A 24,597-nucleotide genomic window follows, 5' to 3' on the forward strand; every position below is an offset into this window, starting at 1 on the left:
AGAACAGCTATGCTGGGTCAGACCAAAGGTCCACCTAGCCCAGTATCTAAGTCTTCTGAGAGTGGCCAATGTCAGGTGCTTCAGAGGGAATGAACAGAACAGATAATCATCAAGTGATCCATCCCCTGTCGTCCATTCCCATCTTATGGCAAACAGGCTAGGGACACCATCCCTGCCCATACTTCCTGTGTGACCTTGGGAAAGACACTTAGTCTCTCTCTGAGGCACTGTAAGCATAAATCCGATAAAAAAGATTGTGAAGTGCTTTGAGACCTGAACTCATTTTGCATGCAAAAGGCCTGACTCACTTCAAATAGTTTTACATCGTTGCAGTTCCATTGACATACATGGGGTTACTTCCATTGGTATCAGTGAGAGCAGTTAGCCCTAGAAATTCCACAGCTGAAATTCCACGGAATTATTCCTGCCCCCAAATGAATGTGGCTCATGCATTGTGGGACCTCTGATAGCTCCTTCTAGCATAAATATTGGCTTTTTAATGACTACCAGCATAGGAATCAAATTAATAGAGCTGGTCACAAACTTTCAGTTGAAATGTTTTTTCACTGGAAAAGGGCTTGTTTGACTAAATGGAAATTTTAGTGAAAAATTCCAATGTTTGTCCAAAATTTGGGGGTTTCTATTGAAAACCAAAACATTTTTGTTCGTCAGGTGTACAATGAAAACCTAAAAAATGTGGACGCTCTTTCAACAAAAACAAAAAGAATGCACGTTGAAACTTTTTCATGAGGGGAAAATGATTATTTCCCAACTAGCTCTATAAATTTAACATCTCAAAAATAACTAATAAAAATGGCCTATTAATATCATGGTGTGTCTTACAGGCTGTGACTTCAATTCAGGAAAGCACTTCATCACATGACTTCAACAGGACTTAAGCGTGTGCTTCAAGTTAAGCATGTGCTTAATACTCTCCTGAATAGGCATGCTTTTCTGAATCTAAGCCAGTGGTATCAGGTGAGCAGATGTTGGTCCCACAGTACAATTGGCACAGGCTGCACCTGTTATGTGGCTACTTGATGTCATCTCCTAGGACTGTCAATGTAACAACTTCAACAAGCAACAAATTCACTTGAAGACAAACAGGACTTGCCTTCCACCTAGGAGAGAGAGGGATTTTTTTTACCATGAAATCTCACAGCAATGAAACTAGATGGGGTGGGGAGTTAAACTTTTGATTTCCCCAGCTTGGATCATTCTCTCTATTTTCATGGAAGTTAAATACACCATGTTCGAATAGATATCTTTTTTCCTCCATTTTTTTTTTAACTGGGAGACAAAACATCTTAACAGAAATCAATCCACGCAATTTATTTTTAACTTCTCCCTCCTTAGCTGGGATTGATTTTTATCTTCGCAATCAATGGCAGAGAGAGCGGCTTGGTGGGACAGTGGTGTTCTCTTTGACTTATCAGGTCTGGTCCTTGAGATTTCTATTGAAGAAATTATTAAAAACTGATTGTGAAACTAATAGGATGAAGACTTTTAAATGATGAACATGATTACACCTGTTTTACTGGTGAATAATGCTTGCCAGAGCTGATCTTCTGCTACACCCATTTAAAATACAAAACGAAGCTCTGATGGGGGGAGACAAGAATCCTGGTCTACACTGGGGGGGTGGTTGATCTAAGTTACGCAACTTCAGCTACGTGAATAACATAGCTGAAGTCGACGTACTTAGACCTACTCACCGCGGTGTCTTTACTGCGGTGAGTCGACTGCTGCCGCTCCCCCGTCGACTCTGCCTGCGCCTCTCGCGGCGGTGGAGTACAGGAGTTGACGGGAGAGCGCACGGGGGTCAATTTATCGCGTCTAGACTAGACACGATAAATCGACCCCCGCTGGATTGATTGCTGCCCGCCGATCCGGCAGGTAGTGTAGACATACCCCGAGAGACGAGAGAGAGTGCTAGTTAAAACCCTTTGTAAGGCAGTGCCATAAAGGAATAGGAGCAATGAGTAGTTAGGTGCTTTCCTATTTGCTGACACGTCTACTTCCCCCGTTCCTGGCACTGTTTCATCTTTACCATGGCAAATATTATTGAATTTGGAACTCAAAGCTCAACAGCTGTTGGTAAAAATTGATTAACTTTTTCTTTTTTTTTTTTGGTTTTATTTTGTTTCTAGGGGGCTTTTTATTCCATAGTTTTTTATTTCTCTCTTTCTCCCCTCGACACGTTGTCTGAGACCTCAACTGCATTTGCAGCAGGAGATGTAAAGTCCTTGGCAGACTGAAAAATGTTTCCTCTGAAAATCCTTCAAAAGGAGATTTAATGCATACAATCGTGTGCGTTTCCAGTCGGTTTCTGTGCAGGGAAATTGCACGGTTTCCAGGCGTAACGCTGCCTGTGCTGTCGGTTTGTTGTCTTAGGTGTAACTGTGCACGTTTACTACACGAGTTGTCATTAAAAAAGTCAAGTATTTCACCTCTCTCTACTGCATAGCTGTATCTGAGCTACCACAGTATATTTTATTCAAAGCAGAGAGGACAGCATCTCGGGAAATATGACTGTGTGCTATTTCAGTTACCTGACTGACTGCTGACTTCAGTAGGAGGGTACTCAGAACCTAGCAGCATTAAGCCTTTATGTGTCTACACTATAGAATCATAGAAGATTAGGGTTGGAAGAGACCTCAGGAGGTCATTTAGTCCAACCCCCTGCTCAAAGCAGGACCAACCCCAACTAACACATCCCAGCCAGGGCTTTGTGAAGCCGGGCCTTAAAATCCTAGATAGATACATAGATAACGTATAGCATATATAAATGCCTACATACCATGAAAACACAATTCCATACTAAAGCAGTCAACATAGCAGCCTGTAGGCTTAATATGGCATGATCCTACTATGCTAAATTCCCAAATATAATTCAGAGAATGCTGTGGCATTTTCCCACTGCTTCTGAGCTATGGGCTTCTGCCCTCTCATTATAGTGTAGTTTCATTACTGGGAAGAGCTGGCTCTCTGTTATCAGAAAGCAAGGGGATCCGCTGAAGGCAATAATTCTTGGTAAACAGGTGTCTAGTGCCTTATTCTGAACTACTATCCAAAGAATGACTGACAGAAGGAAGCTGGGAGTTTAGTTTTATAATATAGTAGTTGTCCCCATTCACTGCACTGAAGAAAAAGGAAAGATGAAAAAGTTGGGGCATAGGAAACTACCCCATTTTGGCTGGTAAAATAGTAGTTTTGTTTTATGTTTAGTCAGAGGAATAGTACCTTAGACACAAATCCTCAAAGCTATTTCATTGCCTAACTCCCAGTGAAATCCTAAATACCTTTGAGGATCTCCTGCTTAGCCCACTGGCCAATGCCAATGCCGTGTTTGTACTAGATTCTCTGTCCTTCCGAACACAGCATCTGTTGGTCACTTCAGTCCCGCTTTTCTGCTAGACACGTCCCTTCCCCATTATCATGAACCATTCAGCTCCATGATTTGTGCAGAGGGGAGGCCACAGTATAGAGTAGTGGGGCTGCCCTGTCATGACTGGGATGGGGGAGGCCTGGCTTAGCAGATAAGACCAGGAGTCAGGCCTAGTGGTCAAAGTAGGAGTCAGGAGTCGAGTCAGGGATCAGGAAACAAGCCACGGGTCAAAGCGGAGTCAAGTCAGGAATCGGAGCCAGGGAACGAGTGCAGGGTCTGTTGCAGTAACAGGCCAAGTACTTCCAGGTTGCCCAGATAGCTTCCTGGAACTCCCTCCATGCTTAAATAGTGTGCTGGGGCCAATCACAGTTTTTGGGGGGTGCTGTCAATCGGATCGTCTGTGGTTGGCGCTTCCTGTGGTGCTTCGTCCCCCCCACAGGGTTTATAGGGGATGGATCGCAGGTCTGCGGTGGCTGCGGGTTGGCCGTGTGGAAGCGTCAGTCATTTAGAGCCCTGCAGGCCTGGGATCTAATCCTCCAGCTTCTTACATGCCCTAAGCTTAGGAAACAGCCTTAGCAAAGCTGTGTGACTTCTCCTTTGCCTGTGCTATGCCCAGCTCCAACCACTGCTTGGCTACTAGCACGTGTGTTCCTTCAGCATTTCTTCAAATTATCTGAGCATCAGGAAGAGGATAGACCCTCTTTAGGACAGTGATTACAAGCCAGCTTGGAGCTATGGACCTCATGTTGTTCTAAAACACCACTTGTGACCACAAAGAGGGGTGGCTACTAAAGACTACCGTTCCCAGTAACAAGGCTGTTGAGAACAAAATAGAGCACTGCATGCTGGGATCTGTAGTCTTTGAGGGCCACTTCTGGCTGCTTGGATCATAGTGAAACTTTGGATACTGGGACCTGTCTACCAGGCCTCTATATTAAAACCAAAGGCAGCTGCATTTTTTTTTCCAGTCCCTTTGCTCCTGTCAAATGGCCTGTGTAATTTTTGGTTAAGCAAAGTTTCTTCTGCCTTAGGCTTAAAAAAAAAAAAAAAAAAAGATGAAAAACCATTGCCTTCAATGTAGCATTCGGGTGCAGGAGTCGAGCGTTGTTCTTTTCACACCACAGAAAATTCAGAGCTGATTGGATTCCACAGTAATTATTGCATAATTCTGTTTACTTGCTTGAAAGCCTGCCAGGCGTCATAGAGGCTATGGAACTGTCAAGTGAGTAATGATGTGTGATGGGCCAGCGTATGTAATTTCTTCTTTCTATGGAAGTTTCCCATGTTCTCATGCAGCTACCAAAATAAATAAAACCAAGATCAAACCAACCCTTCTCTGGAAACACAAGTGAGAACAGATTTGAAGACGAGCTAGAGCCAGCCCTGGAAAGGGGAAGAGAGAACACAACTCAGAAAAGACTGAGGTGTTTAATAGCAAACACATTTTGTCGAAGGAATCCTTTCCACTGGCCAGCATCACAATTAAACCCGTAAAATAGAAATCCAGAAAATTAGATTAATGAGTCAGTCATTAGCAAAGGAGAAGGAAAAAAGACAAACCCGGCTAATTCTGTGCTGAGCACGACTGATGAGCATAGAGCAAATAACTGGGTGACATTCATCATAAAAAGCAGTGTTGGCGGGAACAGCTATAATAATCTCCTGGATTTACAGTGCCAGCAAGTTTGTTTCTAGGAAAAGGAAAAGTTCACCAAAATAAATTAAAATAAATCATGCTGGAAGGGCATAACGAGTGGAGTCCCGCAGGGATCAGTTCTGGGTCCGGTTCTGTTCAATATTTTCATCAATGATTTAGATAATGGCAGAGAGTACACTTATAAAGTTTGCGGACGATACCAAGCTGGGTGGGTTGCAAGTGCTTTGGAGGATAGGATTAAAAATTCAAAATGATCAGGACAAACTGGAGAAATGGTCTGAAGTAAATAGGATGAAATTCAATAAGGATAAATGCAAAGTACTCCACTTAGGAAGGAACAATCAGTTGCACACATACAAAATGGGAAATGACTGTCTAGGAAGGAGAACTGCGGAAAGGGATCTGGGAGTCCTAGTGGATCACAAGCTTAATATGAGTCCACAGTGTAACGCTGTTGCAGAAAAAGTGAACATCATTCTGGGATGTATTAGCAGGAGTATTGTAAGCAAGACACGAGAAGTAATTCTTCCGCTCTACTCCGCGCTGATTAGGCCTCAACTGGAGTAATGGGTCCAGTTCTGGGCACCACATTTCAGGAAAGATGTGGAGAAATTGGAGAGAGTCCTGAGAAGAGCAACAAAAATGATTAAAGGTCTAGAAAACATGACCTCTGAGGGAAGATTGAAAAAATTGGGTTTGTTTAGTCTGGAGAAGAGAAGACTGAGAGGGGACATAATAACAGTTTTCAAGTATTTAAAAGGTTGTTACAAGGAGGAGGAAGACAATTTGTTTTTCTTAACCTCTGAGGATAGGACAAGAAGCAATGGGCTTAAGCAAGGGAGGTTTAGGTTGGACATTAGGAAAAAATTCCTGTCAGAGTGGTTAAGCACTGGAATAAATTGCCTAGGGAGGTTGTGGAATCTCTATCATTGGAGATTTTTAAGAACAGGTTGGACAAACACCTGTCAGGGATGGTCTAGATAATACTTAGTCCTGCCACAAGTGCAGGGGCCTGAACTAGACGACCTCTCAAGGTCCCTTCCAATTCTATGATTCTATGAAAAGGGGCCTCCCTAAATTCATTCCCTACCACAGCGATTACCAGACTTCATGAATGCTGATAATTTTTGGGGACTCTATTAGCATGGGTATAAATCATGCAAAAATCAGGTCCCAGCTGAGATAAGCTTTATATAGCTCTTGCTGGTGGAGATAGCGGGAGACTTCCCATTCGCTGGCTTTGTAGGGCTGCTACCTACAGACCACAGTAGGCCCTAGTTCAAGTTTTCGCCAAAGTGAAGCACCAGATACAAAATTCAAAAGGAGTCTAGCTAATGCAGAGGGAACTACCCTAGTTGTTCAAACCCCAGTTTTGCATCTGTTCATCAGTTACTGTGGCAGACACCCTAGTCAATAATTATTTTTATATTTTGCACCTGCATAGCATTGATCTGAAGACCTTGAAGTGCTCACAAGCACTGATTGAGTCTCACAAACTCCCTGTGAGGTACATACATATTGTTATCCTCATTTCAAAACACCTTAGTTACTTGCTTATATGGTGTTACAGCTATTCAGAAGAGCTGGGAATTGAACTCAGGAATCCTGACTAGTGATCCCCTTGTCTTTGAGTGCATTCATGCCCTTTGTTCTGTGCGCCATGGTAACTAGCTGGTGGTGTAATCCTGGGCCAGACCCTCAGCTGGTGTAACTTGATTTACTTCAGTGGGACTATGCTGATTTACACCAGCTGGGGATCTGGCTCATGCAATAGAAGGCAACAGCACGAGAAAGGATAGGAGGAGAAAGTCTAGTGTGGCCTGAGGAATAATGAGAATGACTGTATTAGGTTGGCTCTATGTAGTTGATACAAGAGGAGCTTATAGTTAGTATAGGTCTTAATTTTGGTTTTAAAATACAAATTGAGAGTTGAGTGGCCACCCACCCTGCTTTCTCCAGGGTAACCCTTGTTGTGATGGGGTGACGGCCAGGCAGCAAGGTTGTCCTCCTGAAATAACCCTCATGGCGCTTGCACCATCATCACATCAGCAGGTTGTGGCCTGGAGATGTTACTTGGCCACTCTTGAGTTTATCTTGAATGACCAGTGTCTCTTACTGAATCTACCAATGACTTTGTGACCTTGGGGAATTCATAAAGTTTACCCAGAAGGGACAAAGACTGTCTAGTCTGGCCTTCTGTATTTCCCAGGCCATTAAACACCAGCCAGTCACCCCCATACCAAACCCAACAACCAGAATTAGACCAGCGTATCCCCAGGAGATTAAACTATTAAGTGCTAGAGGCAGAGAACAGGTGCCATCAAGGTGCACCCATGCCCACGTCACTTTACTGCTCTGTGTCTGTGTTTACCCTCCCATCTTGTCTGTGTCTTGTCTCTCACTATGTGTTTGCACAGTGATCATTCTTTTGTCTTGGTTAGGGCCTTTAGGTACTAGGCTATTATTAATAATAACAACAAACATTTAAAGGAGAGAATTCTACTTGGCTGTGTTTTGCTGTATTTCCAATGGTTTTTCTTTTCTCCTCTTAAGTTGTCAATGGAAAAGCCTCGTCCTCGTCAGATAACAAATTCATGATGCATGCAACCAGTATTACCAGGACCTTTGAGTGGCAGCTCCTCTAGGGGAAAATGCCACCGTCTATAGATGATATCATTGCTGAGATTATAATTGATGCTATAGCAATATACTATATAAGCCCATTCGGAAATATCACTGCCAGATATGAAGAAAAATTACTTGTGGGAGAATCTATGTCCTTTCTGTTTGCTTACTGGAAACTTAAAAAGCCAGTAAATCATGTTTTGTGTAATAAAAGGAGTGTTGTTTATTGTATTATCTAAAAATCTGTACGCTTGCCAGAGCATCCGAGAATGGAAATTGCTCCGCTCTGAGATGTGGCATCGTCAGCCCTGGACCAGTGCCAAAAAGAACCTTCCCCGGAAGACTGAGGGATTAATGACAGTATAAAATCCAATCTCTCACAAATGATCAGGGGCTAGGAACGAATGTAACATATGATTGGAAAGCTGAGAATCTTGCTTCTCGTCAGTATATGGCATTTATACGTAGCCTTGACAGGTAGTGAGCATTCAGTCCATAAGATCACATCATTCTGATTACTTTCATCTCTCTCCCCCGCCCCCCACCGCCTTATCTCAAAGGCAATGTTATTTCCGAGAAACCACTATTTTAACTATTGTGACAGACCCAGACCAGTGGGGTACAGGAGTCTGGTTGAGGGCAAATATACAGGTCACTGGATGAGTAGTTTTCTGTTCCCTGAGTGACCAGAGCAGGGGCTGCACTAGAGTAATCAGGAATCTGCTAGAATCAATTAAGGCAGGCTAATCAGGGCACCTGGGTTTTAAAAGGAGCTCACTTCAGTTTGTGGTGCGAGTGTGAGGAGCTGGGAGCAAGAGGCGCAAGGAGCTGAGAGTGAGAGGGTATGCTGCTGGAGGACTGAGGAGCACAAGCGTTATCAGACACCAGGAGGAAGGTCCTGTGGTGAGAATAAGGAAGGTGTTTGGAGGAGGCCATGGGGAAGTAGCCCAGGGAGTTGTAGCTGTCATGCAGCTGTTACAGGAGGCACTATAGATAGCTGCAGTCCACAGGGCCCTGGGCTGGAACTCGGAGTAGAGGGCGGGCCCTGGTTCCCCCCAAAACCTCCCAATTGACCTGGATTGTGGGTTCTTCCAGAGGGGAAGGTCTCTGGGCTGTTCCCCAACCCACATGGTGAATCTCTGAGGCAAGAAAATCCGCCAATAAGTGCAGGACCCAGCAAGATAGAGGAGGAACTTTGTCACACTATATAAAGCATCCGAGAGCTTTGAACCCAGTTTGCAGATGATAAAAGGATTGATGTGTCTTGTTTATTATTTGTATGATAGTCGTGCCCTCTGGCTGCACTGCAGATCACTCCAAGATCATGGAGCTATTCGGCTAGGCACGGCACAGTCTCACCGGATGGCTTCACTGCCGCCTGGAGGTGCGACTACAGCACAAGTAGACATACCTGAGCTAGCTTGTGTAACAAGAGCAGTGAAGCTGTGGCAGGAGGGTGGCTGCATGGGCTGGCCCTGCCTGTCCAGGACGCTGGGTACATACTTGCTCTACCTAGATTAAAACTTGCTCAGTTAGGTCTCCATGTGCTGCCATCACACCTCCTGATTACAGTGTAGGCATGCCTATAATAAGACCTTGTCTACACTAGAACTTACTTTGGTATAACTTTCGTCACTCAGGGGGGTGAATAATCCACCCCCCTGAGCGACGTAAATTATACCAACCTAAACGCTGGTGTAGACAGCGCTATGTCGGCGGGAGAGCTTCTCCTGCTGACATAGCTACCGCCTCTCATGGGAGGTGGAGTCATTAACTCTAGAGGAGAGCTCTCTCCTGGAGACTTAGACCGTCTTCACCAGAAGCGCGCCCCTGGTGCAGCCGCCTCGATGCACTTGGACCACGGTAGCACTTGTAGCGTACATGTAGCCTTAGAAGAGAATCCATGTCTCAAAGAGCTTACCGTGCAAATAGGCAAGAGCAGGCGGTATTACTACCTCCACTTTACCAGGGGAACTGAGGCACAGAGAGATTAAGTGATATGCCCAAGGTCACCCAGGGAGTCCGTGGTAGAGAACCTGGATTATCTCCTTGGGCCCAGTCCTTCACTACCAAACTCTCCTGCCCCTCGTCCATGGCTGGCAGCATATCCGTTGTTAGAATCATGTCAGAACTGAAGTGTGGGGAAACGAGATGAAATTTGGAACAACGTGATTTTAATAAGTCAGATCTCAGGCCTTCCGGGTCTGGACATGCTATACCAATGTTTGCAGCCCCAGTAGGCATTTCTGAGCTGAAAGACAAGTGACTGAGCCCTGCTGGGGAGTATCAGCGTGGTGTGTATTCAAAGGCGTATTCAGTGTCTGTCTTTTGTCTTTATACAGGTGACGGCTGGTGGAAGAGCAAATTACTATGTGTCGTACAAAAGGGAACCCTTCGCTCAAATTAAATTGCCCAAATACTCACTACCAAAGGTAAATGAACCTGTTAGCAACACAGTCTTGAGATGTGCAGCATCTTAAAAAGCACAGCGGAGGTGCTGTGGTTTGTTTGTGACATGGACCAGAGCTACAAGGGAATCCACTTCTGCTGATTGGCATTTGCTATGGTCACTCAGGTTTTGAGGATCGACCCAAAAGCTAGTCCCCCAAAAGTACATGCTGGTGTGTTTGCCCCTCACTTACATTAATCGATGGGGCTTTGGGGAAAAAGAAACAGGTTGGGAACATTTTCTTGCCTTTCGGTGACACTTACAAAGGCAGGGAAGAATTCACCCACCTGCACTCAGAGAATGTTACAGCTAGTGGTGAGTGCAAGTTAGAGCCAATTATAACCTGATCTGCCTGCATCTAACACCTCTCACAGGTCTTGCTGTGTTCTCCCTAAGGTGGAGATTTTGCCTCTCGCACGTGCCTTATGAAGCTCTGTGTTTCATACCTAAGACATTTAGAAAGCATGACCCATGAGGAAAGGTTGAGAGAATGGGGTATATTTAGTCTTGAAAAGAGAAGTCTGAGGGGAAGCAGGATAACAGGTTTCAGACTTGTAACAGGTTGTTATAAAGAGGATGGTGATCAATTGTTTTCCATGTCCGCTGAAGGTATGGCAAGAAGTAATCAGCTTGATCTGCAGCAAGGGAGATTTAGGTGAGATATTAGGACAAATTTCCTAAAGCAACAAAGAGGAGAATAGCCTCCTCAGGGTGCAATCGGATTCTTCAGTGCACCATTTGCTGGGACGGGCTAACTGATTAGGAAATGCACTCTTGGTCCTGGGGCAGAAGGGGCACGTGCCTCATCTCAGCAGCAGCAGAGGATTAGCTCCTTGTCTTCCGCATACTGAATCGGAACAAACCCACACTGGACTCCACATTAGATCCAACCACGGGGCGCTGTGTTTGGCCACCATCACCATGCAAAAATATTTTCTCATGGCTGTTCTTCAGTAGATTGGAACAGTTTTTGGAAACAGCTTTCACATCCAGTGGCAGCTCTATGTATTTTGCCACCCCAAGCACGGCAGTGAGGCAGCCTTCGGCGGCATGCCTGCGGGAAGTCTGCCGGTCCCGCACCTTCGGCGTACCCGCAGCCGAATTGCCGCTGAAACCGCGGGACCGACGGACCTCCCGCAGGCATACCGCCGAAGGCAGCCTGACTGCCGCCCTCATGGCGACCGACAGCCCCCCCCCTCCCCCCCCCGCGGCTTGCTGCCCCACGCACACGCTTGGTGTGCTGGTGCGTGGAGCCACCCCTGGTCACATCACTGGGATGCCCCATTAAAAACTGGGAACCATCCAGCTATATATCCTAGAGAAGCAGCGTCTACGCAGCCACTTTATGGATTGCCGTCAGAAGATGCCCCATGCTGATATGACAGGAGGTGTGAGACAGTAGCTGCATCCCTATCAATGTCCTTTATTGGCTGATGTTATCATGGATTGTTGGCCTCTATGGAAAGGGATGTGGGGCAGCCCTCTAGTTCTGAACTGATATGCTGTATAGAACCATGACTGCTTTTTGTCATTTTAAAAATGGAAACTGCTTTTAAGCAAGTTGTCAAAGCGAAGTCTTTTTAGAAGCATAAAGGAGCCTTGTTTACTCTGCCTTTAGTCGCCAGTACAATCATCTCTTGCAATAATAACTCTTCTGTCAGCTGTTGATTAATGAATCCTGCCAGAGATGGATATTTGTTAGGCTACTGTTATGGATAATGCAACATCTCCACTGCCACTGGTCAAATAGATTGAGTTGCTGGGGTGATTTGCTTTATTCTTACATTGCTTCATCAGTCCATTGCCGGAGTGAATTTAATACATTTTTAGGGTTCAAGGACTTTAAAACGTTTGATATGAACCAGGCATCCTGATTCAGATCTTGCCCACATTGAGGTCAGTGGCAAAGCTCCCATCAATTTCACAGGCGCAAGCTCAGACCTGTTAGGGGCAGAGGCTCTGAAAGCTTCCCCCCTCATGTCATCTTGAGGGGCTGCCTGAGGCTACCCTGTAACAGCCCTATCTAATCTTCCTAAAGGATCCATGTAGGATAGCACAGAAGATTCAGTTGCCCAGTCACCCCATTTTCAGGGTGTGTCTACACTGCAGCTGCAGGTGTGATTGCAGTGTGGGTAGGCAAATCCATGCTAGTTTTAATCTAGCTAGCTCTGCTAGCAGTGAAGATACAGCAGCACGGTCCTCAGTGTGAGCAAATCAATGTGAATCCATAGGCAGGGCTCCGGGTGAATTTGTCCAGCCCCTCACTGACACCCATGCTGCTACGTCTTCCCTGCTCTTTTTCGCTGTGCTAGTTAGATTAAAGCTAGCACAGGTGAGCTGACCCGCGTTGCACTCACATATTTGACTACAGTGTAGACATACACTCAGATAAATTACCTCATAGTCTCTCCCTCCTCTTTGGGCATTGGGTAAACACAGTGTGTTGTGGACAAAGATAAAGTCCCACAATATCTGTGGATGAGCCGGTATTAAAAGTTCCTTGGTGCAGAAGTAGAAAAGGGAATTAATAGAGGTTCCTTGGGATCTTGGGGAATTCACTTCCCAGGGATTTAAAATAGATACATTAGGATCCCCCACTTTGCCAAAATGCCATTGGCAACACGAAAAACACCGTCACTGCTAAGGGTTTGTCTAGACCACCAGTTGAGTTTGTGGCAAGCTGCGGTGTAAACCTATAGCGCACTAGTGTGCCATGCCCTATCTGTCCCTGTGGACCCAGCTGCCATGCACTAGAATTTCCCTGGTTTACTTTAATTTGCCTGCTTTGAAATGGGAGTAGATCAGTGTGCACTAGGAAAATGTAGTGCATGGTACCTGAGTCCACAGGGACAATTGGTGCATGGCACACTAATGCACTGTAGATTTGCCCCACACTGTTTGTTTAGATGAGCCCTGAGTGATCCCAACTTTGGCTGAGTTACCAGCGATGGCAAGGGTTAAATGGGCCTAGAGCCTGATCTGCCCTCTGAAATGTGGAAACAAGCCCTCTCCAAGAGAATATTAAGCGACATCAGTGATGTTTGGAAAAATTCTTAGTATTAAACTAAAAGAGGGAGATTGGTGTTGGGCCATGAAGCTGTTCAGGTCTTGGCCACCAGCTGGAATCCAGCTCAGGTTGACGGGTGGCTGTTTGGTGGCCCACATGAAGTGAGCTAGTGGATCCCAATCCAATTCTCAACAGACAAGTGTCCGGTTGCTAAAGTCACCCTGGCCGTTAGCACAAAGCGATACCTAGGTTGGCAGTCTCAGGAGAGACGTGGTGGAGATTTGATCTCTTTCCATCCTCCTGCAAGTGGTTCCCCTCCTGCTCAGGACTCAGGCCTATTGGCTTTTGTAGCGTGGGGGAAGCTAGTACTGCTGCTACTCTTGCTATACCTTATTCAGTGGACAAAGATAGGATTTCAGGCTCCAGCTCATGAATCTTTCAGGCATGATAAAATTGACTTTCAAATTCATAAATAAAAAATGAAGCTGGATGGAACTCCTTGAAGCTACTGAGAACAAGGACTGCAGAGAACCTTAACCCACCCTGTGGCCATTGAAAAAACCCCAGCAAAGTCACGTTGGTGGTAATTTATTGGCTTGGTCTAACGGAAAATTGTTTAACGTCTTCTATAACTCATGCTCCTTCTCAACTCTTTCATAAGTCACAGTAATTACTATGTGTCCCAAAGGGCAAAGAAATATAGAGATCCACGGTAATAGACCTTTTGTCTTCCTCTAATAGGACATGCATATTATTAGCACGGATGAGAATCAGGTGTTTGCAGCCGTGCAGGAGTGGAACCAGAATGATACATACAACCTTTATATATCTGACACCCGAGGGGTCTACTTCACGCTGGCCTTGGAGAATGTGAAGAGCAGCCGGGGACTGGAGGGAAACATCATCATTGACCTTTATGAGGTATGTAGTCAAGATCACCTTGTAGGACCACCCCTGCATAAGACAGGAGTCATCTGCCAGTACAGATGTGTGTATAAACCTCTTAGCATCCTTCCAGGAATTTTGGGAATATCCCCCAGAATGAACACATGTTCTGCCCTCCCTGTGCACTAAAATGGAGCTGGTCCCTGAAGAACTCAGCGTTTTATGCTGGACCAGTGCATGCCGGGATAGATGAAATGCATGCTGGGATAGATGTGGGCAGGGAATTTTGGGAGTTTGTTGCTTCCTCAATCATGTTATGTTGCAAATGAGGAAGAAAACAGTTTATTCATGTGAAGTACAAGGTTCATATTTCCCCCAGATTCTCTGTCCCATCAAGCACAGATTCATCATGAAAAATGAAAGGCTATATTTTCGTAAGCGCTCAGCGTTGGCCTAACTTGAGCTCCCTTTGACTACAGTGGGAGCAGAGTTAGGCCAACACTGAGCATTTTGGGAAATCCTGCCCAAGAGGTTCTGAAATCTGACTTTAACTCAGGTTGGGCAGCAAGAGGCACTTTTTCTTTTAATCTTGTCAAATCACACATTGTTATTTGTAGCTGTTATTTCTATTATTATCTGCATTGTCTGTGACCAGGATCCCATTGTGCTAGGTGCTAGGCAGGGGCGCTGGAATAGCGGGGACCAGGAGGCAGGGGCCCTCCCACTTTTTACTGGAAGAGGGGGCGGAGAGGAGCGAGTGGGAGGCGGGGTCTTGGGGGGAAGAGGCAACACGGGAGTGGAGTCTCCAGGGAAGAGGCGGTGGGGTCTTGGGGGAAGGGGCGGTGCGAGGGTGGGGCCTCTGGAGGAGTGGGTGGCGTGAGGGCGGGGGCTCAGGGAGAAGGGGCGGGGTGGGGGCGGAGCCTCGGGGGCGGTGCAGCGCGGGGACAGGGCCACAGTCCGAGCCCCTGTGCCCCACACACACACTTTTAGGGCACTTCCGCTGCTCCTAGTGCTAGGTATAAACACACAACAAAAAGGTGATCTCTGCCCCCAAAAGCTGGCAGTCTAAGATGAGAGACGGCAGGTGGATACTGAGAGCATAAGGCAGCATTGCGAAGATGAGAGACAGAGGACAGAGGGTTTAACAGGGTTTAAAAGAGAACTGGATAAAGCCATGGAGGTTAAGTCCATTAATGGCTATTAGCCAGGATGGGTAAGGAATGGTGTCCCTAACCTCTGTTTGTCAGAGGGTGGAGATGGATGGCAGGAGAGAGATCACTTGATCAGTAGCTGTTAGGTTCACTCCCTCTGGGGCACCTGGCATTGGCCACTGTCGGTAGACGGGATATTGGGCTGGATGGACCTTTGGTCGGACCCAGTGTGGCCGTTCTTATATTCTTATGAGAGAATAAGGCAGCAATGCAGCAGTGCTGGCCAGCACGCTAAGCAGTGTCTCAATGCACCAGCTGCCTGGCCATTGTCAAGTTGTTGGTAAGCCTCACGACAAAGGATTGCAGCGGTGCCCACAGGCTCCAATCAGAATAATTCCCCTTGGTCCTCTGCAAGACAAGGGCTTGATCCTTCAGACGCTTGCACATGTGCCTAACTTTACTCTCTTGAGTAATCCCTGTGGACTGCCCACAGAAGCCATGGTGCAGGAAAACACTTCAGCACGTATTTGAGCATTGCAACTTTGAGGGGATTTAAGCATGTCCTTAAAGTTAAGGATGTGCTTAAGCGCCCTTGTGACTAGGGATGCTTTCCTGAATTGGAGCTAGAGAAAGGGACCACCTCATATGAGCAAAAATGGCAAAATCTCAGGCTCTTAAATTACTATCATTAAAAAAACAGATCCTGCATTCATCTGTTGAGGAAGAATTCCTCAGGAGATGAGATAAAAATCCAGTGAGGAGTCTTTCAAGCAGCAATTTTGTATAGGATTTGATAGGATAGTATTGAATTCCCCTGTGGATTTTCAAAACAGGTCTCTATCTTTCATCAGATGATGTCGGCCGCTCTGCCAGGCAGTCGCTCTTGTAGGTTTCATTGAGATCTTTTACCTTGTGAGAGAGAGATTTCTCCTCCTCATTCACCGAAGAGAGGCTGTTTATAAGGAATGCAGTCATCTGATTGCAGTGTAAATTACATTGCTGGGCTACCTTCGCATTCCTGTTGGCAGAAAGTTCCTGGAGAGAGGTTTTTCTAAGAAGTCCTCCCCAAACAGCCTTGCCCTGTTTGCAGCCTGCGCACCGCACCTTGTGCAAGGCTGAGCCTACGTCCCAATCTCGCTCTCAAAGATCCTTTCCCTGCTCACGATGGTCAGTATCACTGTGAGGCACGTTGGCAGCGCAGTGCGGGGAATCTCGCACCGCTGCTGCCTGTGCCGTAACTGGCCTGTGAATACAGAGAGGACATACGTTCCCAAGCCTGTCTATCAGAAGAATTGTTTCCTTTATATTGGAGGGGAATTCCAAAGCCTGGCCAGGTGCTGGTGCGCGGGGGGTGGAGTGCTGCTGTTTTTGTGTATTATTTGTATTGCCAGAGCACCCAGGAGACCCAGGAATGGACCACGAGCCCATTGTGCTAGGTGCTGTACAAACACAGAACAAAGACAGTCCCTGCCCCCAAGGGGCTTACAAGCAAAGTAATGGAAGACAGCTCCCAGGACACAGAACTAGCGGCTGGAATAGCCATTGTGTCCCCTTTCACAGGGCACATCTACATACCTAATGCTCTGTATGGGCTAGCGTAGGTAAGGTGGCTTGACTCCAGCTAGCCCTGGTAACAATAGCAGTGAAGACTACACAGAGCAGGTTTCAGCGTGGATAGTGTAAGCCCAGCACGGCCCTTGGGTATGTGCTGAACTCAGCTACGTTAGTTGGTGTGCAGCTTTTGCCATGTAGACATATCCTGTGTAAGGGGCCCTGCAGGGTCCCCCAGCCATTAGTAGTGTGGTCTGGGAGGTGTATTCCCCCTCGCTCCATCCCTCGCACCAGTACATCTGCAGACATATCCACAGATCCCCAAGCCTGCTCATATTCCTCTGTAGCCTGCCCATCGTGCCACCCTCTCTGCTGCCATGCAGGGAGATCCAACAGAGGTGGGCAGCTTGAAAGGGGCGTGGACCTCCTGAGCATCCCTCACCCCGCCTTCCTGTTGCATACTGAGATTACAACAGTCCCTTAGCGGCCATGTCGACACCTTCCAGACTTGCCCTCATTAGAAATAACGCAATTGATTTTTTCCCCCCTGTTCTTCTAGTGGTAGCATGGGTTGAGCTGACCTTTTTGCAGAGAGCTCGCCCTCCTGAGGGTCCCGGACGGAGCCTTATTCTTGCCTGTTCGCCCGATGTGGTTTTCCATCTCTCTCCATTTTTCCTAGGTAGCAGGGATCAAAGGCATATTCCTGGCTAATAAGAAGATAGAGGACCAGATAAAGACTTTCATCACCTACAACAAGGGCAGAGACTGGCGCTTGCTGCAGGCTCCTGACACCAATCTGAGAGGGGGTCCTCTACACTGCCAGCTGGTCAGTGGCAGAACTTTTCCAATGTGGAATTGACAAACCATTCCGGGCTTCGTCCTTTAGCCCCCATGCAGGCAAAGCCCCTACTGAAGCCAGTGGCATTCTGGCCGGCATGAGGACTGCAGGATCAAATGCTCTGAAATGGAACCCTGTTTATCAGCTGGATCCTCAACTGGTGTAAACTGATGTCGCTCCACTGCGGTCAGTGAACCCACATCGATTTGCACAAGCTGAGGATCTGGCCCAACGTATTTAAAAGGAATCGGGTCCCAATGTTTCCCTGTTTGTTTCCTGTCTGGTTTTGCACGACTGGGTACTGAGGAAGTTGTCCGTTTCTGTTCTCATAAATACATGGATTGTAAAGCCAGACAGGATCATCGTTATCCTGTTGTCTGACCTTCTGGATCACACAGGCTGGAGAATTTGAAATTTGAAAAGATCTGACAGGGAGCTGCATGAGACCACCATATTGATTTTAAAAAACAACAACAACAAAACCCAAGCGTGAACTCCCCTTCCCGTGATTCAACAGAACTGTTCCTCTTTTTCATGCAATTCATTTTTATTTTTTTTGGAGGGGGGAGGAAATATATAACACAACATACACACTTTTCTGTGTGACTGAGACCTCTCGTGGCTAAGGGGGCCGTTTTTAGAAGCATATTGGCATAACTAGCCAGCACTCAGAAGCTGATCGCTCACTCTTTCTCTGATCTTGGTTTTTGTGTATTAAAGATTATTCTCTCCACTTCCTCCCCTTGGCAGCCTTTTTGTTCCTTGCACCTGCATTTGCAAATCTCAGAGAATCCATACACATCAGGAAGTATCTCCAGCAAGGAGACGGCTCCCGGGCTTGTGGTGGCTACAGGTATCGATTTTGTCTGTGCTTTCCCCCTGTTCAGCCATACCTTACCTAGACTCCTTCAGGAGAGCTACTAAACTGCTGCTGCTTTTAGCTGTTCAGTGGTTTGCAATGTCAAAGGTTATCTTGGCTGGGTGGGGGGTATGGATTAGTGAGCCGAGGGAAGGTGAGGCTGACAAGGAACCATGAGGAATGTATTTTGTCACATAGCTGTGAAGTTTTTCAGGTGGGTATGGGCGTCCTGTATGTGACATGCATATGCCTGTCCATGTGTGGTGTGTATCTGTGCTCGTGTGAGTGTGTAGATATGACACCGGGCCTCAGGCGTCTCTCATTTGCACCAGATTTACACTGATGCCACTCCATTGGCTTTAGAGGAGTTATTCTTCATTTATGCCCAGGTGAGCGAGAGGAGAATCAGGCTCGCACGCTGGGCCAGATTTTTGGCTGGCATAAATGATTGGCCCCAGCAGAGGATCTGGCCCAGTGTAACTGAGAGGCTATTTTTATGAAGTTAGAGATTTGCAGTGACCTTCTAGCTGTGCCGCGCACTTAATGAACCACCTTGGCCCTGGACGGTGCATTCTGTGTGGTTGCTCTGGGCTGGTGCTTTGGCAGATTGCAAGGCTTTCATGACAGCCTGTTGGAATCTTGAATGCCACAGACTGGCCGACCCATTGTAATTCATCTGACAACCATCGCAGCCCTGTTTTGTTTTCATTTGCCTGCTCACAGTAGGCGGCCTAATCAGGATGGACATAAGACTTGAAGCTCCCACAATGCTTAGCTCTGTGGGAACTGTTTGGGGGGTAACAAAGCGCTTTCGGAATGACAGTCACTGGGGAGAGCTTGCAAATGCAGTAGAAAAAACTGCTGTGTAATTTCACACACATGCTAGCAGTTTAATGTACTTTTTTTTACCTAGGGACCCATAGCGGAACCCTCCCTCATGCTGGCTAATACTTACTCACTTGAGTAGTCCTGTTGCCTGTGATGGGATTACTCAGATGAGTAAGTGAGTAAAGGCCCATAGCAGTCATACTACAGTGAATTGCAATAGCTTAAACATTCTGTCCATAATGTAGTTTAGTCCTAGTTGTTTCTGGCTGTTTCACCCTGAGCAGGTTTTATGCTGTTAATTGTAGCTTTAGCTTGCAGTTGTTTCATTTTAGCACGTCATCAGTGTGAATTTGCACTGGGGTAAGCAGTGTGTCCTACTCCCTCCCTCCCCGGCACTACAGACCATGGAGGTCGGTGGCTGCTTTCACAATTTGCCCCCACCTCTTTCTATCAAGGGCATATTTTTCCTATTAATGGTAATACAAGGAAGTGTGTCTGGGCTCTTGTTTTACCCCCGGTGTTTCCCCTTCACCCCCCTGTTGGTGGGAGCTGGGGGCAGACGAGGGATGTGTACACCAGCTGTTGGATAAAATCAGAGCTCTATTGTACTCAAGCATTAGTCCAAATTCAAACTGAACAGACCTTTAGTTAGATTGGGTCAATCTATAAAAATCAGAATTTCATCTAAACACCCCAGTGTTCCAGGAAGTTCAGTTTCAGGATGCTGGTTCAGATCCATTTCTTCTCTTGCTTCGGTTTGTTTCCATTCTCGTGCACTTCTGTGCTTCTATATTCCAGCCAGCACTGGAAATTGAACCAAAATCCGGAGAGAGAGCATGCTCTTGCAGTATTTATGGCCTGGCTTTTAGCAAGGAAGGTACTGCATGTTTTGCAAAAGATCCTCTCCTCAAGATTTCTAGCTCAGTGTTCCAGATTGAAGAGGTTCAGGTTATTTGGGTTAAACATCCCAACTTTGCAAAGTTTATCCAAACTAAACTGTCAGGTGCTGGCAGCTCACAGCGAGTGTGTATAAACGGTCATGGCTCATGATACAGTTCTTACAGTGGCCTTTATTCTTGACTACTGAATTCTCTAGGAAGCAGAGAAGATGCCAGAGGCAGCAAGAGAATGAGGTCCTAGGCAATGGTCTAGATTACTAGACAATGAGTTTCTTTTCAAGCTGTCACTGCACGAGATGAAAGCTTCACTTGTATAACAATTAACCTTTAAAAGGCAGAGCCATCATTTCTGTGTTGCTGCCTTGTGCAATAAAAGGCTTAACCTGGTGGGAATTGGCACATCTGTTTCTGTTAAGCATGGTCAACAGCTGCATTGTATCAGCACAGACAATCCAGATTACCCATCACAAACTTAGCCTCATAGGTCTTGTCTTTGCTCTGCTTCCCTGGGAAAGCTCCCACTCTTTCACTACCAGTGTGGCAGCTCCACCAGTAATAATAATGGTGGGGGCGCTAGCCTGGATATAAGATCATTGGTCTGACTCTTTAACAGAGAAGAGACACATATCAGCGTCTCGTTCCACGCTTGTCAGGACCAAGGGTCTGATCCAAATTGTATTGAAATCAATGGAAGTCTTTCAGTTGACTTCAGTGGTCCAAATGAGGCTAAAAGGGAGAAAGGAAGCGATTCATGAATCAGGGCTATAGAGACAAAACTATCTGGAAATGGTAGTGATGGAGTTCCAGCAAGCAAGGACTCGCTTCTCTTTGCTACCAGCCATAAACCCCAGTTGGACAGTTGGTTTCCAGACCTTGAGGCTTAGAGACGAAAATGGCAATAGCAAAACGTGATTCACTATGGCAGTTCCTATAAAGAAGGCGTCTGAATGTCAAGCTTCAGGGCATAAGCCAACCTCTGACTCTTGGGGGTGAAGAGAAAACTTTCCCTATGGGCAAGTCAACCCAAAACTGCCTATTTCAGGGTTTCTTCTACTTTCAGCTGAAGCAGCTAGCACTGGCCACACTTGGTGGTCACAGGACAGTGGAGGAGATCAGTGGTTCTCAAACTGGGTTGTGACACCGTTTTAATGGGCTCACCAGGGGTGGCATTAGACTTGCTGGGGCGGAAGCTGAAGCCTGAGCCCCACTGCCCAGGGCTGAAGCCGAAGCCCCACGGCTTCCACCCTGGGTGATGGGGCTCAGGTTACAGACCCCCCCACCTGGAGATGAAGCTCTTGGGCGTTGGCTTTGCCCCCTCACCCGAGGTGGTGGGGCTTGGGCTTTGGCAAGGCTTGGGTGGGCTCTGGCTTCCATCCCCGCTGCTGGGGTCGTGTAGTAATTTTTGTTGTCAGAAGGGGGTCACAGAGCAATGAAGTCTGAGAACGCCTGGAGCAGATGGACCAAAGGACTAAGGGAGTGTCGTAATTCCTGTGTTCCTAATACTGATACCAAAACCTTTCTTGAATCACCTCGTATCGGGCGCAACCCTGTTCCTCAGGTTTTATTTTTGGAAACAGGAGTGTCACAACAACTTGGCGAGTTATATAGTCTCTGATGCTGATGGGAGCTTGTCAAGATGCATCTGGGCTTTAATTCCTCATGTTCCATCATTAAATGTCAGGAGCGCAATTAACATTTTCATTAGTCTGTTTTTATTGTGCTCCTATTGAGTCTACAGATGTGTAGGAGTGAATCTTCCCTTCTTACTGTTTTTAGTGGGAAAATATTAGCTCCTTTAGAAAAAAAAAAATCAGGAAAATTATACCCTAGTTTAAAAATATCTTCGCTGTAGGGAGAGGGAATTTTATGGATCAGTGGATAAGGAATGTGCTGTGGAGTCTTTCATCCATTGGTTCAACCCCCAACAGTGTTCATATTGTCTGTGAGTCATTACCATTTGAGGGCCTTTCAGTGGTATATGTGACAGAGTTAGTTCCCTCAGTCTACTTTGTAGGGTACAGACACCCATGCTACAGAAACCCGACGGGCACAGACTAGCAATCTTCTTGGCAGGAAAGCCAGTTAACTGCGTGGAGTCTGAACAGAAAGTTTATTCTGGAAGATGGCTCCTCCAAAGTAATGGGAAAGTAGGGTAACTTACACACTGCTACTTTGGACAAGCAGAAGACTTCAGTCTCCAGGGCTATCAGTGTGGTAATCTCCATCAGCACTGAATTAACAAAATAAAAATGCGCATAGGCAAAACCTGTCCATTTCTGCTCACACTAAAATGTGCCCAGTTTCTGATCAAGAAGAACAGTCACCGTTGTCCAAGACATTGCTGTGGTCTGATCATTATTATCTTTATTGCCAGCTCATTTGGTCCTGGGTCGTACTTTACACCCTAGCTCCACCAAGATGTAGTTCATATCAGAAACAGGCCAACCCTTGACAGGGAGATATTGGTAATTTCAACATAAGCCTCATCTGTTAGGGTTCACCACAAGCCACTAGTGAACTCAGCAGGAGGTGCTGTTTGCTAGGTGCCCTGCTTCTGAGATCAGTACATTGGTCCCTTTGTTTTTTGGAAGAATCCTGCGATGCAATCTGAGTTTCACCATTGACTCCAATGGGACCAGGAGTTCACCCTTGAACTCCAGCTCTGATGAGGTGAAGGCAGTATGAATAATTCAATTTGGGTCATGTGCATTTGCCTTTTCGCTTGAATTTGCATGAGAAATGGTGATGGGAAGAATTAAATGTTTCCATGTCAAAATACTGCAAACACTAGGAGAATGCAGAGGCATGCTTTGGTGCAAAATTTTCAGAAAAATGACTGATTTGCATACACAGTTGTCACGATTGCAACCATGGAACATAATAGACATGCGGTTGTGTTTGTATTTTCCTGAAAATGTAGGCCTCAACATGGAGCAGTCCAGACATGTGTATCTCATGTTGTTGCAAATGCACAGAGTGTCACTTGGAGTAAAAGCAAACCAGTGAAGCAGTCTTTCTCCGCTATTTACTTTAAAACATTTTACTATTTTACTGTTTGCAATGTTCTTCTATCTTAATCCTTCCACCTCCCTTCCATGGTGTTGTTATATAATCCTGGAATTAAGACAACAAAAAACTTTGGTTAAACCAGTTACCCCTGATTTCCTGCAAAAATGTGATTTCCCTGCTCCTGCCACACAAGAATTTATGAAATCCACTTGTGTTTCAGGCAACGTTGGCTCTGAACTCTCATATACCGATATCAGCACGTTCATATCTTCTGATGCCGGAAACTCATGGAGACAGGTACAGTCATATGTGAAGAAAGGGAGCTGTGTGCCTTTTGCAAACCTTTCCAGCTGCTCTCTGGGCCTCAAATGGCTTGAAAAGCTCACACTATACCTGCCTTGTTTCCAGATCTTCGAGGAAGAATACAGTGTGTGGTATCTCGACTGGGGTGGGGCACTTGTGGCCATGAAGCACACGTCAATGCCTATCCGGCATTTGTGGTAAGGCTGTTTCCCTTGCTTTGAGAATGTTCGGGGGGAGAGGGGGGGGCGCTAAGCTGGAATTGTCCAAAATATAATTAAGATCTCTCAGTTCTGGAGTGGATCCTTCTGCTGGTTGTGCAGTATAGGTACCCAGAACACTAAGGAGCAGATCAAATAATCTCTTGCTCAGAGCACTTTGTGGTGGCCCACAGAAGGCTGGGGAAATCACATGATTCTGGTCCTTCATTTTGTCACTAGCTGCTTTCAACGGGCGTTTAAGTTTGAGGCCTCCTGAGTTACACACTTCGGGTCAGATTTTCTGACAAGTTTGGCTCTCCGTTAGGTAGCAAAGTAAGTGACCAGATGTAAAAAAAGAAAGAAACAAACATCATGTAGGGAGCTGAGCTCTTATGAACATTCTTCCCTGCGTGACATCCTGCACAGCCTCGTTGATTACAATGGGTGTTGGTTGCAATGTCCATGTATAATTTGGCCAGCAGTTGCAGGGGATTACTCAAAAGGATACTTTTTTATTGGTGTGGGTGTGTGTCAGCACTGGGGCCAGGAAGAGGGGTTTGCGGGTGATAATAAAGAAGACCAAGAGGATGGATAAAATGTGTATGGGAGCAAGGGAGGGAAGGAAGGATTACCAGATGGTGGAGGAGCAAAGGGAGCAGGGACCAGATGGGACAAGGAGATGGAGTGAAGAACAGAAGGAGACAGTGTGATTGACTTGATGCAAAAAGGACAACACATTCATCTCATGAAAGACTGACAGAAATACAGAGATACTTTGCTAATGTTACTAGCCCCATTAAAGATCCCGCTGCAGTTGCCAGAGAGAGAGATTGGTGAGCATAAATGGGATCGGGAACTCAGGGTGGGTTTTGAGAAGATTGCTTTGTTCAAGATGTAGTTCTCCCTCAGAAGAAGTTTGAGAAGCCTGTGCACTAGAGACACCGCCCAAAC

General features: G+C 46.2%; 1 protein-coding gene across 1 annotated transcript in view; it reads left to right on the forward strand.

Annotated features, from left to right (window-relative positions):
- SORCS3 (sortilin related VPS10 domain containing receptor 3) overlaps window positions 1-24,597 on the forward strand; it is a 469,336-nt gene that overhangs the window by 360,489 nt on the left and 84,250 nt on the right. Inside the window, exons 8-13 of the mRNA XM_065407380.1 lie at window positions 10,013-10,102; window positions 13,868-14,047; window positions 17,393-17,539; window positions 18,302-18,404; window positions 23,367-23,443; window positions 23,555-23,646. Coding sequence (XP_065263452.1) covers window positions 10,013-10,102; window positions 13,868-14,047; window positions 17,393-17,539; window positions 18,302-18,404; window positions 23,367-23,443; window positions 23,555-23,646 — 689 coding nt within the window. The remainder of the gene's footprint in view (window positions 1-10,012; window positions 10,103-13,867; window positions 14,048-17,392; window positions 17,540-18,301; window positions 18,405-23,366; window positions 23,444-23,554; window positions 23,647-24,597) is intronic.

This window comes from Emys orbicularis, chromosome 7, assembly GCF_028017835.1.
Source record: "Emys orbicularis isolate rEmyOrb1 chromosome 7, rEmyOrb1.hap1, whole genome shotgun sequence".
NCBI lineage: Eukaryota > Metazoa > Chordata > Testudines > Emydidae > Emys > Emys orbicularis.